Source organism: Apteryx mantelli, chromosome 16 (assembly GCF_036417845.1).
Source record: "Apteryx mantelli isolate bAptMan1 chromosome 16, bAptMan1.hap1, whole genome shotgun sequence".
NCBI lineage: Eukaryota > Metazoa > Chordata > Aves > Apterygiformes > Apterygidae > Apteryx > Apteryx mantelli.
The window spans coordinates 4,282,451-4,297,551 of record NC_089993.1 but is presented as its reverse complement, the minus strand read 5'-3'; the positions used below and the strand labels follow the sequence as shown (position 1 = coordinate 4,297,551).

General features: G+C 41.1%; 1 protein-coding gene across 11 annotated transcripts in view; it reads right to left on the bottom strand.

Moving 5' to 3' along the window:
- Positions 1 to 15,101, bottom strand: part of DNAAF8 (dynein axonemal assembly factor 8) — a 98,687-nt gene that overhangs the window by 71,664 nt on the left and 11,922 nt on the right. For all 11 annotated transcript variants that reach the window (XR_010885779.1, XM_067305969.1, XM_067305971.1 and 8 more), the window contains 2 exons: positions 13,554 to 13,922; positions 11,515 to 11,674 (listed from right to left, as the gene is read on the bottom strand). Coding sequence is in view for 10 of the 11 variants with exons in the window: in XM_067305969.1 (XP_067162070.1) it covers positions 11,515 to 11,674; positions 13,554 to 13,922 (529 nt within the window). In the remaining variant the exon portion in view is untranslated. The remainder of the gene's footprint in view (positions 1 to 11,514; positions 11,675 to 13,553; positions 13,923 to 15,101) is intronic.

Sequence of the window (15,101 nt, the reverse complement as noted above, 5' to 3'; positions counted from 1 at the left end):
AACCCCAAGTACAATTTAAAGAAGCTTTATTGCTTCTACAATACTTGCAGACAGTTAATGATAGTTAGGACCAGTTAAATTTCCAGCTCAGGACACGTGAGCATTACACAAAAGTCCCTTTTCAGCCTATCCAATCCATAATCCTTCTCCACACAAATGAAGACAACATAGGAATGGGATGTCAAGTGAGTTCCACTGGTTCGATGCCACTTCTGGATTAGCCTGCATTAAAGGAATCCTCAACTACTTCACTGTAGCTAATGGTTTATCTGTGCTATGAAAGAAATGTATAACCCCTCTGGCATGGGAGTCAGGAATCTGTCCCAAAGAATATGCTAGGGAAGAGACACTGTGTCATCAGTTGCAGGCAGAAAGGTATATTTGGCCCAAAATTCAAGATACATTTATTCTGCTATCTGCAGTGAACAAGACAACTCAAAAGCATCAATCATTTGCTCCTAAACCAAGAGAGTCTTGTATCTTAGAGTACACTTCCAGTCCTAACCTGCTCATTTCTGTCTGTATTGACCAGAACTTTTCTTGATGGTGCTCCTCATGTGAGGATACAGGACTGCCCTTGCCATGCTGTCTCTCCTGTGTATGCTTTACGTGTATATAAGTGTGTCTCACCGTGACCTCCTGCCATATCCTGGGTCTAGAACCATTATTGCTATTAGATAGTCCTATACAACCAGCTAATGTCCTTTTTCAGACAATATATCTCTAGTTAGTCTGTGAGATCACTAGACCAGAACACTATGAATGGAACAAAAATATCTATCAGGAAGCAGTGATGGGCAAGCACAGTTAAAGCTACGGGGACTTCCTTGACAGAATTGCTCTTGAATTACTTGTTTGGAATGTAGAAAAGACACACAGTTGTAATGCATGTTAACTAACCCAAAACGTTTGAAAATGGTATTTTCACCCAAATTCTGACAAGAAAAACTGTGTCAGTTGAGGCCATTTGGCACCAAGTCTGAGTGCTGCTGAAAAACATTCAAATAACTGCTGCAAATAATTGGTAACAAATAGCTGCTCTACATACAATTTTGTCTTTATTTGCTGGGGGGGGCAGGGGGGGAGAATTTTCTGACAAAGGCTCAACTTCCCAGGTAAACAAAGAACTGCTCTGAAAATCGCACTAATATTTAAATCAAAGTGACACTAAATCCTATTTGATTTTGTTTGCTTTCTGAGACATAATCATTAAAAATGAGAAGTGCCTTTTCCATGATTGGTGTTTACACTACAGTAACACTTAGAGAGGCTTAGAGCAGTTCAGAACCGCATTGTGTTGGTGTTATAAGCACATGTAACACAAAGTTCCTGCTCTAACGAGCTTATACTCTTGGTTAATGAGAAGCAGCTGAAGTAAGTAAAAGAAGTTAAATTACTTGCACGTTCCATGTGAGCACAGGACTGGGAATTAGGAACTTGTGCCTTAGTCCTGGATCTGAAATGGATTATCTTCTGTGAAACTCAATCTCCATGAAGTTGTAAAGTGAGGATAATACTTCCTTATCTTAGTCCCTGTCTAGCTGGATTAATTATCAGAAGCCTGTAAAACACTCTGAAGAGTAACCGTTGAGATTATCAAGAAACATTCAAAATTCCTCTCTGTTCCCTTTCTTTACATTCCTGAAACAATATCATGTCCTCTATAATGCAAACAGTAGTAACTATATCTTCCATAGCACAGTTCTTCAACCAATTTCAAATTGCCTCACAAATAAAATCTGTATCCCAGTTTCCAGGCCCAAGCAGGGAAAGAAATTGTACATGATCACTCTGAAGTGCTGTGACAGAGCAAGGAATTGGTCCTGAGTCATCTAAGCACTAGGCTACCATCTGACACCTGGTCTTAGCTGGCTTTACTCCTGAAATGGCTCTAGTTTGTTACTCCAAGAGATTCACCAACTCAGTAAATTACCTAAACCTTATTTTTTCTAGTTTTAAATCTATTTATCTTTGAATGTCTTTTCTCCTGATGCTCTACGGAAATCCCACAGGAAATAAAAGTGGGGAGACTGACCAACTATGCTCTCTCTTTCAAGTCCTTACACAGGTCCCGTTGTTGCAGTGTGTAACTCACTGTGGCCATTTCCAGTGGCCAAGCCCCTGATTTTAGCAATACTCCAGTCCCCAAAGGAAACACTCACACACAGAGGCTGTATCATACCCAAACTCAGAGTGAGCTTAACCACGCTGCACTGTGAGTGTGGTAACAGGTTCTAGTTTGGAATATTTGTAAGGCGAAGTGCAGCATCCTAAAGGTACTAGCTTGATGGCTGAAAGCACCTCAGCTGCTTTATCACGAAGTTTTACCATAGCTCAAGTGGCCTGCTATGCAAACTATCAGCTTCCAGTTTAGAAATGGATTGGGTCCAGCTAGTCAGAGTATGGGCTCTGTAATCTTGTGTCCAGCTGCAAAATACTGTGTAGATAAACTCTGACACCTGTGAATTCTCCAGGGCATGAAAGAGGGCTTTTCTATGATTCTGAGAAATACTAGGTGCCTGCAATCTCCACAGATGCTTGTGGGAACTCCAGGTGCTTGGCACATAGCCGGACAGTGCTTTATGCTTTTAAAATAAAAATAACTGCAGGATTCTTCTATTTTGTAAACTCCGATAAAGCCCCAAATTCCATTCAATAGTCCTGCCAGTAACAATAACATTTCCGTAATTATTATTTGTGTAATGTGTTTACAAGTTGTGACTGAGCTCATCCCCAATGTGTGAAGATTTACGTGGAACTGTAGTCCAACCTAAGTCATAATGCTAAACAAGAAGGCATGAGAAAAACGAGGAATACAGTTTAGACTACACAGCTGCTTTAACAGTAGTGTTATAGCTGTGTCAGACACATGCTCCTTGCAAGACACGTTTTGCTCCTTGCAAAAACGGAGTGCCAGAATCAGCCTCCTTTCATTTACAAATAGCATCGCTGATCACAGCTGTGAGGTAAGGCCAGGAGTTGTGAATTCTATCCTGATCCCAAAGAAGAGATGTAAGGCAGAAAGTATTTCTCTGTATGAGTAAACATGACTGACACTCATTCGTATGCATTGCAAACTTACGGCAGCTATTACTTCTGCCAGCAAACATGGGGCTTGTCAAAGAGCAACTACCTTTAGAGACACAGGGTACAGAGATGGTTTTCTCTCCTGCCCCCTCCAAAATGAGAAATAGAGTTTAGCCAACGGACATTTTATTTTATTATCTTACTGTTTACACTTTATATTGTCTTACTTCAAGCTTATCTGAACCATTCTGGTACTGTAAATGGAGGAGTATTTAGGACCTCTACTGGCAGCAAGTTCATGCGCATAATTCTGGAAACTATATTCATTTTACTTATATTAACCTTTCCCTTATGCAACAGCAACAAATGTTCCCATCTGTCAAGATCAGGCACAAATATATTCAATGATAGGCCTAAATTCATTTTAATCACCTCCAAGACATGCCAAGGAATATAAAGGATTAAATATTTTACATTTTCCTGGGGCCATTTCAAATTCCAATCAGTGAAACGGGACTGAAAACAGTCACTCTGGAAAGACCTGGCTGTGTTCAATTCATTCTGCAGCTGGAAAGTGCAACGGACAAAGATGGGAGCTCCTGCAAAACCATGAGCAGAGACCTGCATTTTACTCCACTTGTGCAAACATTTTACAATCTGGGGCAAGCCACTTTGTCTTCCTGGGATTTAATTCTCTTTCCAACTTATTTTCTCCTACTGTAAGTCCACAATGGCAGGGTCATGTTTTAGTATGGACAGAGGCAAGAGGCAAAAAAGAAGTTGAAATGAAAGGTTTTGTATGGCTTCTTTGGTAGTTTCATTGTGTTCAGTACAGAATGTGAGTTATCTGGTTCTGAGTTTTTCTTTTCTTCTGTGCTTGTACAATTCTTAGCACGACAAGACCTCAGTCCTTAATGGGGGTTCCTAGACGTTGCCATAATATAAATATCTGCCATACTGTCACTGATTTCAAATAAGTAGTGCTCTAGCTCTTTGCGCTGTTCGGTTAAGGATGTAATGAAATGACAAGGAACAGCACACTGAATGAGGTGAGCACTAATGCAGCGATGTGTCTGAGGAACCTGCTGAAGAGCCATATTAAGGCAGGATTCCTGTATGTCATTTTCTAACCAAGCACTCTGGTTGTGTGTGCAGAATTACTGAGAAGAGTCATCAGAACGTAAAGTTCCTGACTTGCTTTAATCTGTGCCCCAGGAGTATCCAAAGCACACACTTCCATAACTCCCATTACTCTGAGAACATGAGGAGCAAGCAGGCAAACCTATAAAAACCTATATAAAGCAAGTTATTTATAATGAACATTTCTGAGGCCTGGATTCTCTGCTTTGTCTGCTATGGACAAATCTTTAGGATGGATCTGTGCTACCCTGGGCCATGGCAGAGGCTGTAGCAGCCTTAGCTCCTCTGCCTTGCTGACTGCAACCAAGGAGGAGACCGTAAAACAGCTAAGCTCAATCAAAGCCTAAAATACTGTGCCAGCAAACCCCTCTTTCTTCTATGTTAGTACCAAGTGGGAAGACGATGAAGAGGCCAGAAATACCAGCTCTGTGCCAGCTAACAGTCCCCTGTGCTAGGAAAAATTTTCTTGGGCATTTCTATGCTGTTCTGGATTCTGTGCGCTGGACTGGTGGCACACAAAGGAATCTTGGCCTTCTGTTTTTGCACACTATATTTAACTACACCATCTCTAATTGCCTTAGTTTATTTTTAATCCTTTCCTGAGTTGAGGCAGCAGGTTCATTAAGTAGAATAGATTTTAATCTTGTTTCAGAAACTCATTAAATACTTCACTGTACAAAAAGGGAAGAATTCAGGGGCCATCTGCTGGCAGTTTGGCACATCACTTGCTGGCCACAACCCCATAGAATCAGACCAAGGAAAGTGAGGACGACTTAGAGGAAGCACAAGCCAAATTCAGCTCTGGTGCCAGAAACAGATTTAGTCTAGAAAACACATTTTGCAAATTTGACAATTAACGTTTTTCAACCTATAGTAAAATAGTAGCAAGTGCCAAATGCTGGGTTCATTTACATTCACTCAGGTGCAAACATAGCAGTTACTTCGGTTCAGTGTAAATGAAAACAACATTTGGCCACAGGATGATATAAACTTACAAAATCAGCTTTGGAGTAACACAGATGTAGAAAAATTCTTCAGTTACTTTTGTCACAAGATCTGAAATAGGAAATCACAACTGAAATAGGCAAATAACTATTTTCCTCTACTTCTCTTAAGATGTACATAGCACCCCTTTGTTGGAGATACATTTGGCTTTCTGTGCAGAATTAGTAAAAATTCTATTCCTCTCCTAACTGGTGGATCAGGCCTTGTACAGTGTTTCTTCTGAGATGTGAATTTCACTTTCATTTCTCTCTTTGGTCAACATGAGCCTGCTCTGAAACAAATGTATAAAGGTAAGTGGCTTTACCCATTAAGTTAACCACCTGCTGAAATCTTACAGTTCCTCTCCTTTGAGTGTCTTCCATATAGGAAAAAAATCTGACATTAGCAACTCTACAAAGGAGTTGGTGAGGTACCACAGAAGTATGGTCCATCTCATAAACTGTTAGGCTGGGATTCGGGGACCTTAAGCAACCCTTTGTGTGCTCCAGTAAAATGTAAGATAAAGGCAATTTCCAAAGATGTTGCAAGCAATCCTGCATTAAAAATATCAAGGCAGTCAGGCTATAATAACGGAAATCACAGATACCTGCTTCAGTAAGACAGGCAAATAATCAAAAACATATCACCGAAACTGTGCAGATCTCAAGGCATCTACTATATAAAAGGCCATATGGCACTAGTAATAGAAGGAACTGAAAAATATTTCTGCAAGTATTGAAAATCAATCTCTACTTACAGTCTTTCCATGCTAGCTCAGGGTAACTGTCACAGTAACGGAATGTATAATGCTTCAGCACTATTCTTGATTGCAGGCAAGACCTGGGAATTTTGTCAAGAATTTTCCTATGGTCTCCAATGGAAGTGATATCAGACCAAGAGGAGATTAAAGCAGTAAAGGGGCAAGGAAGGTTTTGACCCTGGTATATTGTTAATTTTAACTTTGCAGGAACCCAAGCAGAAAATCCTTTGGTCTGAGAATTTTACCTCACATCAGTGAGCTGAATCAAGGGCATACTAATATAGAAAAACTACCGATTTTGCCAGAAAGGTTACAGGGATTATGTTTGCAAGCTGGAAAAGAAAACATCAGCATGATATATTTGTTAAGCTAGAATGACTAGGGTTGCCATGCTAAAACATTTTTTTAGTAAACTAGATGTAAAGCTAAGCTGTAATAACATGATGATCACGGTAATATAAATACTAATATGAGGTTAACCAAAGTGATTATGAAGCCAAGAATTAGATGCCACGGTATATATGAGTCAATACATTCATTTCCTAATAGTTTTTGACTAGGTAAGGTAGATAAAACAGTGTTTACAAGGTACTGGTAATGAGGTGGCTTTCAAACTACATGATCTTGCTCTGCCATATCATGATAAAGCAATAAAGGTAAACAGAGAATCAAGCTGAAGCCATGTTGGAAAACCACTGTTTTGTCCCAACAATAAAATAATTTAATAATAAAAGCTAACTCTGCCTTTTGCTGTCTGTTGAATTAAATTAAATCCATAGCTGGATGTAAAATATGAAGGCCATGAGTACCACCCCTGCAGGGGTTTAGCTGCCAGTGCTCACGGCCAGGTCTGGTACAGCGCAGCTGTGTAACCTCAGATTAGACTGCTATGAAAAGAGCTGTGTGAGAAAGAGCTGCGAGAAGCCTTCACAGGAGCCCTTCCCTCTTCGCCTGGGAGCTGCATTTAAGCTGAGCTGCTTGCTCTTGACTGAGCTATGCTGCAGCTATAGCTGTGCCTGGCTAGGTATCTCACTGGTCTCGACCCTGTCCCCAGCTCAGTGATTTGACTTCATGGCTTCATCACTGCAGACTTGCTGGGTGATCACCAGCTGACCCTGCTTATCATTATTGGACCCAGTCCTGACCCTGCCTTCTGACTTGGGTTTCTGGCTTGACCTCGGACCTACTTCATCACTATGGACTTTCCTGGGGGTCTGGACTATCGAAGGAACTGCCTACCCTCACTGGACCTGCTCTGCTCTTCTTGTTCGGGTACTGTCAGACTGTGCTCCTTGCCGGTGAGGTCCCTGCCTGCCTTGCTGCTACCCTCAGCTCCTGGCTTGTCTTCCCCTAGAGTAGGACCTGCTTCTGCTTCCCCCTGACATAAGAGTCAGACACGAGCCTGGCAAAAATAACAACGATGAACTGGCCCCTATCTAATCTCAATGTAATATGGACATAGAAATTAGTACTAATTTACTCTATAATAACATGCAAGATGAATGAAATGATGGGTCAACCCCATTTCATTTTACATCTTCCATTTAGTTGTTTTACATGCTGCCCAATATTCCTTCTCCATCTCCCTTCTTAATAACAGTTATTCTTCTCCAAAACTGAAACCAAACCTATGTGTGTTACTCTAAGCTATTAATACGACCTGACCTTACAATATGGATTACATCACCACTCAGCTGGTCTTCAGTTCTGAATTCAATCCAAAGGCTAAAATGTGGCTAAGGGGCCTGTTTTCAGAAGAGCTGAAAGTTTTGGGGGGTGGAAGTGGAAATTAGGCTCTTCCATGCATCTTTGCAAATATGAGTTGGGGCAGATTACAAAAGTATTCAGGTACCTAAGATGCAGACTGACAGGCAGAATTCTTGGAATGATCGGGTGCTTAATTCCCACTGACTTCCATGAGAATTTGGTACTTGCGTATCTTGAAAATACCTCTGGATATCAGCTCCTTCCTTAGATGCTTAAATACCTCTGAAAGTTAGTTCTCAGTCTTCTAAATTACCTGCATAGTTTTGAAAGTGTTCTCCCCAAACCTGGCTCTCATTTATATTAGTGCTTCCCACTGACAGTGAAACTGAGTACAGAGTTTGATTGAATTAGGCTAAGCTAAAAAGACAGCAACATTAAATTTGAATTTCACTGCTTTCAAAGTTTAAACAAGAACTCTAACGTAATCATAATGTAGCTTTTTAAATTTTTTACATTTCTTTCCAAGTACCTCTGTTACCCTAATTGCAGAGTTTCTAAACTTTTTCTTTATAATTATTATTCAGTTCAATTATTTATGTATATTAAAACTGGTCAGGGCAATTCTGGAAACTATGACAAGTGTTCCAGATCTGAACATCTATCATTGCCAAAACAAAGGACTTCAAAAACAAATTTGAAAGTGTGCTACTCTTTCATACACTCTGGTTTGTTCTTTGAATATACATGTTTATATATAGATATTACATATTTCCACTGAGAGACACAGCTGCCAAATTACAGCTTTTTTAGTTTTAAATGTCAAAACATTCAAGTTTTTCTGCTTCCCTATGTGTAGCAAAGGAAAAAAGAAAGAAAAAAGAAAAACCTGTTCTAATTCAAAGACAAATAATGCTGCTGTCAGGATGAATTTCAAATAATCTTATAAACAACTGTTATACTTGATGGATGATTCTGATACTTTTTTTTATTCTCTTCTTAGTTTTAATAATGAATATTTCTGAACAAGAATTAAGAGCAATGTTGCCCACAGAATGTGTTTACTCTGGGTCGTGCTGATTTTGGCTTTACCGACAGTGTCTCAAGAGCTCAGGCAGATTTCCCCCAAGCAGGCTGTCACTTAGTTTATGCACCAGTTAGCAGATTAGCTGCTTCTACAAGCATCAGAAGTTGAGTAAACCCTGGGATGGTTAGCTCAACCCAATGGACTGGGCTGGCAGCAGTACGTTTAAAGCTCTCAGGGTATATTTGCACTGCGATGCCATGATGGCAGGACTACAGGGTAGATACACTCCGAGCTGTACTTGAAACCACATTACCAAACCTCTATCTTCATTTTATTGACTTCAATCCTCCAATGACTTCAATCAAGGAGCAGCTAATCCTGGATATCCTTTCTGAGCACATGAAGGATAAGAAGATGATCAGGAGTAGTCAGCATGAATTCATAAAGGGGAAATCATGCTTAACCAGTCTGACTGATAGCCTTCTACAATGGGATGCCTGGCATGGTAGACAAGGGGAGAGCAGTGGATGTTGTCTACCTTCGTTTCAGGAAGGCTTTTGACACCGTCTCCCATAACAGCCTCATAGGCAAGCTGATGAAGTATGGGCTAGGTGAGCAGGCAGTGAGGTGGACTGAAAACTGGCTGAATGGTAGAGCTCAGAGGGTTGTGATCAGGGGCACAAAGTCTAGTTGGAGGCCTGTAGCTAGCAGTGTCCCCCAGGGGTCAATACTGGCTCCAATCCTGTTCAGCTCATTCATCAATGGCCTGGATGATGCGATAGAGTGCACCCTCAGCAACTTTGCCGATGCTACAAAACGGATACAAAAAGGAGCAGCTGATACCCCAGAGGGCTGTGCTGCCATGCAGAGGGACCTCGACAGGCTGGAGAGATGGGCAGAGAGGAACCTCGTGAAGTTCAACAAAGGGAAGTGCAGAGTCCTGCACCTAGGGAGGAATAACTGCATGCACCAGGACAGACTGGGGGCTGACCTGCTGGAAAGCAGCTCTGCAGAGAAAGACCTGGGGGTCCTGGTGGACAACAAGTTGGACGTGAGCCAGCAGCATGCCCCTGTGGCCAAAAAGGCCAATGGAATCCTGCGTTGCATTAGGCAGAGCACTGCCAGCAGGTCAAGGGAGGTGATCCTCTCCCTCTACTCAGCCCTGCTGAGGCCGCATCCGAGTACTGTGCCCAGTTTCGGGCTTCCCACAAGAGAAAGATGGTGCTACTGCAACAAGTCCAGCAAAGGGCTACTAAGATGATTAAGGGACTGGAGCAACTCTCATATAAGGAAAGGCTGAGAGAGCTGGGACTGTTCAGCCTGGAGAAGAGAAGGCTGAGGGGGATCTTATCAATGTGTACAAATATCTGAAGGAAGGGTGTCAAGAGGATGGGGCCAGACTCTTCTCAGTGGTGCCCAGCGATAGGGTGAGAGGCAACAGGCACAACCTGAAACACAGGAAGTTCAGTCTAAATCTACGAAGAAACTTTTTTACTGTGAGAACGACTGAATAGGTTGCCCAGAGAGGTTGCGGAGTCTCCATCTGTGGAGATATTCAACAGTCATCTGGATTTGGTCCTGGTGTAAGTGACCCTGTTTAAGCAGGGGGGTTGGACTAGATGATCTCTAAAGGTCCCTTCCAACCTCAACCTTTCTGTGATTCTGTGATTCAGTCCAGCAAATATGGTAAATGACCAAAATTCAGCACAATCCAGCAATCATTTGGTGCAATGTGAGAAATGAGTTAGCAAGACTCGAGTACACTTCTAATGAGCAAGTGCCTGCATCTTAATGAGGGCTAACTGGAATTGCCAGTGGCACCTTTCAGCAGGCTGAGAACCAAGCAGGTCTGAAGACTGTATTTACAGCCTTCACAACCTTCAGAACAGGGATCAAAGGAGCTAAGGGAACAGAGCCGTGTGCAGTGCATTGTCCTTACTAGAGCAAGTCAGTAGAGAGAATTTCAGCTGACAATTTTAGTCCTGTACCTCTCATCAGTGATTAGTTCACTGATCAATGAGTTTTTTAATGTGCAGAAACACAGTAGTTGATCGTTTACAAAGCACACGAACCTGTCCCCCAGTCAGAAGCCTGTAAGGTCTTTCAACTTTTGCAGTGACAGAAAAGATTTGTTATTGCTATTAACCCAAATCAATCATTACAGTGGATCCATGGGCAAATTTTGGAGTTTCTCTTACCTCCTCTTACCTTCTTAGCTGGCCTTGTGTTCCATGAAATCAGTGCCAGACTGAAATAGGACTAGATGATAAATCTTATCCGAGTGAGAAACAGCCCAGTCTTCTGAGATGTGTTTTGGGCTTTCAAAAATCAGAATAACTTCATACTCCCTTAATAACAGCATCAGCCAAAACCAGAAACTACTACTAAAGCCACAATCCTCATCAACTGCTTATTCACACATACACAAAAAAACCCAAGAAATATAAAGCTACTAGGGACAGAAAACCAGACAGAACTCAAAATATAGACTTTGCTTTAAAAGTATGACAGTTAAAATATCTTTCTAAAAAGTTATGAAAATTATGTGTGAAAATCTGGCTCCAGTGAAGTAGATAACACTGAGCCCACTGACTTCAGCAAGCCAGGACTTCCCCTATGCTCTCACACATCAAGCATGGAAGGAGAGTAGGCAGTTTTGGGAGCACTCCCCATATAAGAAAGGTGAAAGGTTAAGGTATCATTAGCATGAGGGAAGAGCTGTCAGGATTGCTCATCTAACTGGGTATTACTACTCCATAACAAACATAGATTTAAAATAATACAATGAAAATGACTTTTTGCTTCTGGGATCACAGTTGCATTTGGCCAGGAAAACATTCTGAAAGGGATAGTCCTACACTGAACTACTAACCATGTGGAACAAAACAGGTGTTTTCTCTGCCATGGGCTGCTTTCCAGTAACTGAGAGCTGAGGCTGCAATCTCTCCAGCTGCTCCTGGAAGCTCTTTCTCCTGTGTTTCTCTTTCATCTGTACTTCCTTTTGGGATAGCTCTCTTTTACTTTCTTCTCTCCTGAAAAATACACAGATTCTTCTTTGCTTTAATTTTTACTTAGGAGAAAAAAGCTAAAATAGATTTAGAAAGCATTTCTGGTATTTGTGGGGACACAAGGACTTACACGATTGGGTAAAATTATGTCTCTGTGAAACAACAAAGAAGATAAGGAGCAAGCCCAGATCTCTGACTAGTGGTGACAACCACTCATCTGGGGACTGGAACGTGCCATTAAGACAGTGGAAGTCAGCAGAGATTTGTTTTTGATGTTTCACTCTGCTTTTCCACACCAAAATTCTCAGTGGATCTCTAAGTCCCTTTCCTTTCTCATCTGCTGTAATAGTGACAAGCTTTCCCTGAACCACAGCTTTCCATCTTTGTATATTTTGATGTTTGCAGTAAGATTTTCCATGGCAAAAATTAAGTTTGATTTCTTCAGAATTCTTTATCCAAGCTCCAGGTGCCCCAACAACAGTTAGATTGGCCAGAAAGAGAACTGAAACTCACTAAAATCACTGTGAGCTCTTACTCACTGCAATAATAACAAATAACCCAGACTCCTGCCAAGTGATGGTCTGTCATCTATGTGGCAGGCTAACAGGTAAACAAATTGGAGTTTTATTGAACCAACGGAAGGAATGAGCTTTAATGTCAGGAGTCCCTTGGAGAAATAACCTGTAGCCAACCATCTGCCATTTAAACCAAGTACATCTTAGCTGAAGTGTCTCCGTGGCTGGGTATAGGCAACTATTTAACACTGAAAAAGCAATAGTCTCTGGAGCAGGCAGATTCTAATTCTTTCAAGGGCTCATATGTCAAAGTCAATACATTAAATTTCACCCTGAAAATAGCAGGCAGCTAATATAACCTTTGAAAAGTCAGTATAACGGAGCTCTCCCATATCACTGGGCAGGTGCACAAGGCAGCTGTGAGCTGATTTCATCTTAAAATTAGACCTTTTGCAGGATGCATTACATTAAACTAAGCCCAACTAGGCAGAGGCCCAAATACTGGAGTAAGCTCTCTGTGATTTCTTTGATTGATACCATTGCTATTCCTCTTTTTTTAGCTTTCCAAGATATTCCTGTGCTATGTCAGTTCCTCACGGGTATACTTTCTCAAAAGCAAAGAGATTGTACCTTCAAGTTCTTGCAATTTTCATGAAGTAAGACAAAAGAATCAGAATTGCTTTTTTTGGAAAAAAAAGTTAGGAGACAAGACATGATATGTCTTTCAATGTGTAAAAGGCTTTCTGTGCTGAGAAAAGGAATAAACCATTCTCACGTTCCCTAGGAACAGGACAAGAAGTAATAAGCTTAAATTGGAGATGGAAAAATTTAAATCAGACTTAAGGCAAAGCTTTACAATTGTAAGGATAATTAAGTAGTGGAATATACTGCCTAGGGAGTCAAGGAATCTTCACGATGAAAATTTCAAGACCAAGTTATATAAAGATCTGCCAGGAAAGGATTAGATTATAGCTTAATCTCTCCTGGTAGAGGGAGATGGACAGAGTGATCTCTTAAATCCCTTCCAGCCCTATTTTCTATGATGCTATACTTATTAGATCTCAGTATTTTTCTTCATAAAGGAGATCAATACTATTATCCTCCTTTTATGTAGAATCAAAACTAAAGAAAATGGCTAAAATTGTGATGTCAGTGGTGCCATGGCAAAGTATACCTAATCCCACGTCGGTTCTCTGGTCTACTAAGTCAGGCTGCCTCTAAAACCATTAAACAATAGCTGCCAGGTTTGACTGTCTTTCTAGGCAACAAAGCCAGACAAATCTTTGTTCCCCAAGTTACAGACAAGATAACAAATTATGTTCTTTAATCTTAAACAATTAGATAAATTGTAATCAAAACCACTGATGACTTTTTTTCTGGCATGGTACCTTAGCAATTCTGTTGTAGTTAGAGGAGAATCTGGAGCATTTCCTGAATGTTGAACCACCTCAGTCTCTGTTTTGTTTTCCCTTTCTGTGTCAGCTTTGCTGCCCCCATGGCTCGACAAGGGGAGATTTCCATTCTCTGGTTCCAAACTCATCAGTTCCCTGGAAATCACCTTGTTTGTCTCTTGTCTCACTTTAAAATATCGTTTTCGCCTGACTTTCAAGGCACCTATCTCTTCCAAACTTTCTGGATCCTGCTTTATGCCTTCAAGTCTTTCAGTTGTGGTAGATGTTTTACAAAGATGCCCTGAGGCTTCTTTACGGACTGCACGGAGTTGTTGCAGCAGCAGGCTTTTCCCTGAGCAATTCTCTCTGCAAAGAAAATACAAAACTGATTTAATCAAGATAGAACATTACAGGGAATAAATTCACACACTGAGGAACCTCTCATTTGAGTGACAGCTCAAAACAGGCACTGGGCATCTATATGGGTAGTGGTTATTGACAACAGCAGCACTGGCACACAGGCAACAGAATACAGCACTACAGTTACAGAACGTGAAACGGATCTTACTGGCAATTTACTTACCTCTTCTGGATTTCAGGCAGTAGGATTAAAAAACACCTACTGGAGGAACCCTGGCCAAATGTAATGTTCACATGGCAACCAGATACTCTGCAGACTTTTTTCCCCTTTGGACAAAGCAGCTGAATTTCAAATACATAGAGAGGGAAAAGTTCTTCCAATAATCTTAGAATTTTGGAGTATTTGGCTCTGTTCCACCTGTGTGTCCTCCATGTTAATGAGACTGTGTAACTGTCAGCATCATAATCTTGTGATTGTACTCTGCTGTGAAATGTCCTACCCATAGCATAACGAGCAGGATATGGTTATTCTGGTTTGCAGTCCTGTTCAGTGATGATGAAACTCCCAAGTTATTTGCTATAGTAAGACTCCCACTAATCTGTAACTCATCTGGGGGTTATAAGCAAATAATACACCTTATTTTAGTGGTAGCTGAAAAATACAAGGATTGAGTGACAGACTGATTGAGCTGAATGTTGACATTGTGGTTAGGCAGTGTTTGTGAGTGTACAGCATCACAGTGCGGTACCTATCCAAATTAGACTTATGCTTCTTGGAACATAAAGAAAATCCAAATGGAGAGTACTCATACATCTACAAGTTCCTGAAGGTTATTGATATTTGTTTGTCTCTAAGAAGACTAGAGGGACAACTAAACAAGTTGTATCATGTTCTTCTACCTGCTCTGCCCCACTAAACAGTCAGGCAATAAAGTGGGAATTTTAGGAGAGAGGCATGTATTGGACTGAGGCCACACATGATATACTGCTAGAGGTGGCCCTGACTAACTGACCACTTTGGGATAAGCCAACAGCCTATTTTACAGGATAAGCAAGCTCCTGGAGATTTTCAGAAGTTTCTCCCTCCAAGGCCCTAACGTGTAGATATATTATGCTATGGAAGACATAGCCCAGTTTAAGAATAACTCCATCCAGATCAAAAGAATGAAATTAGCATTTACCCCA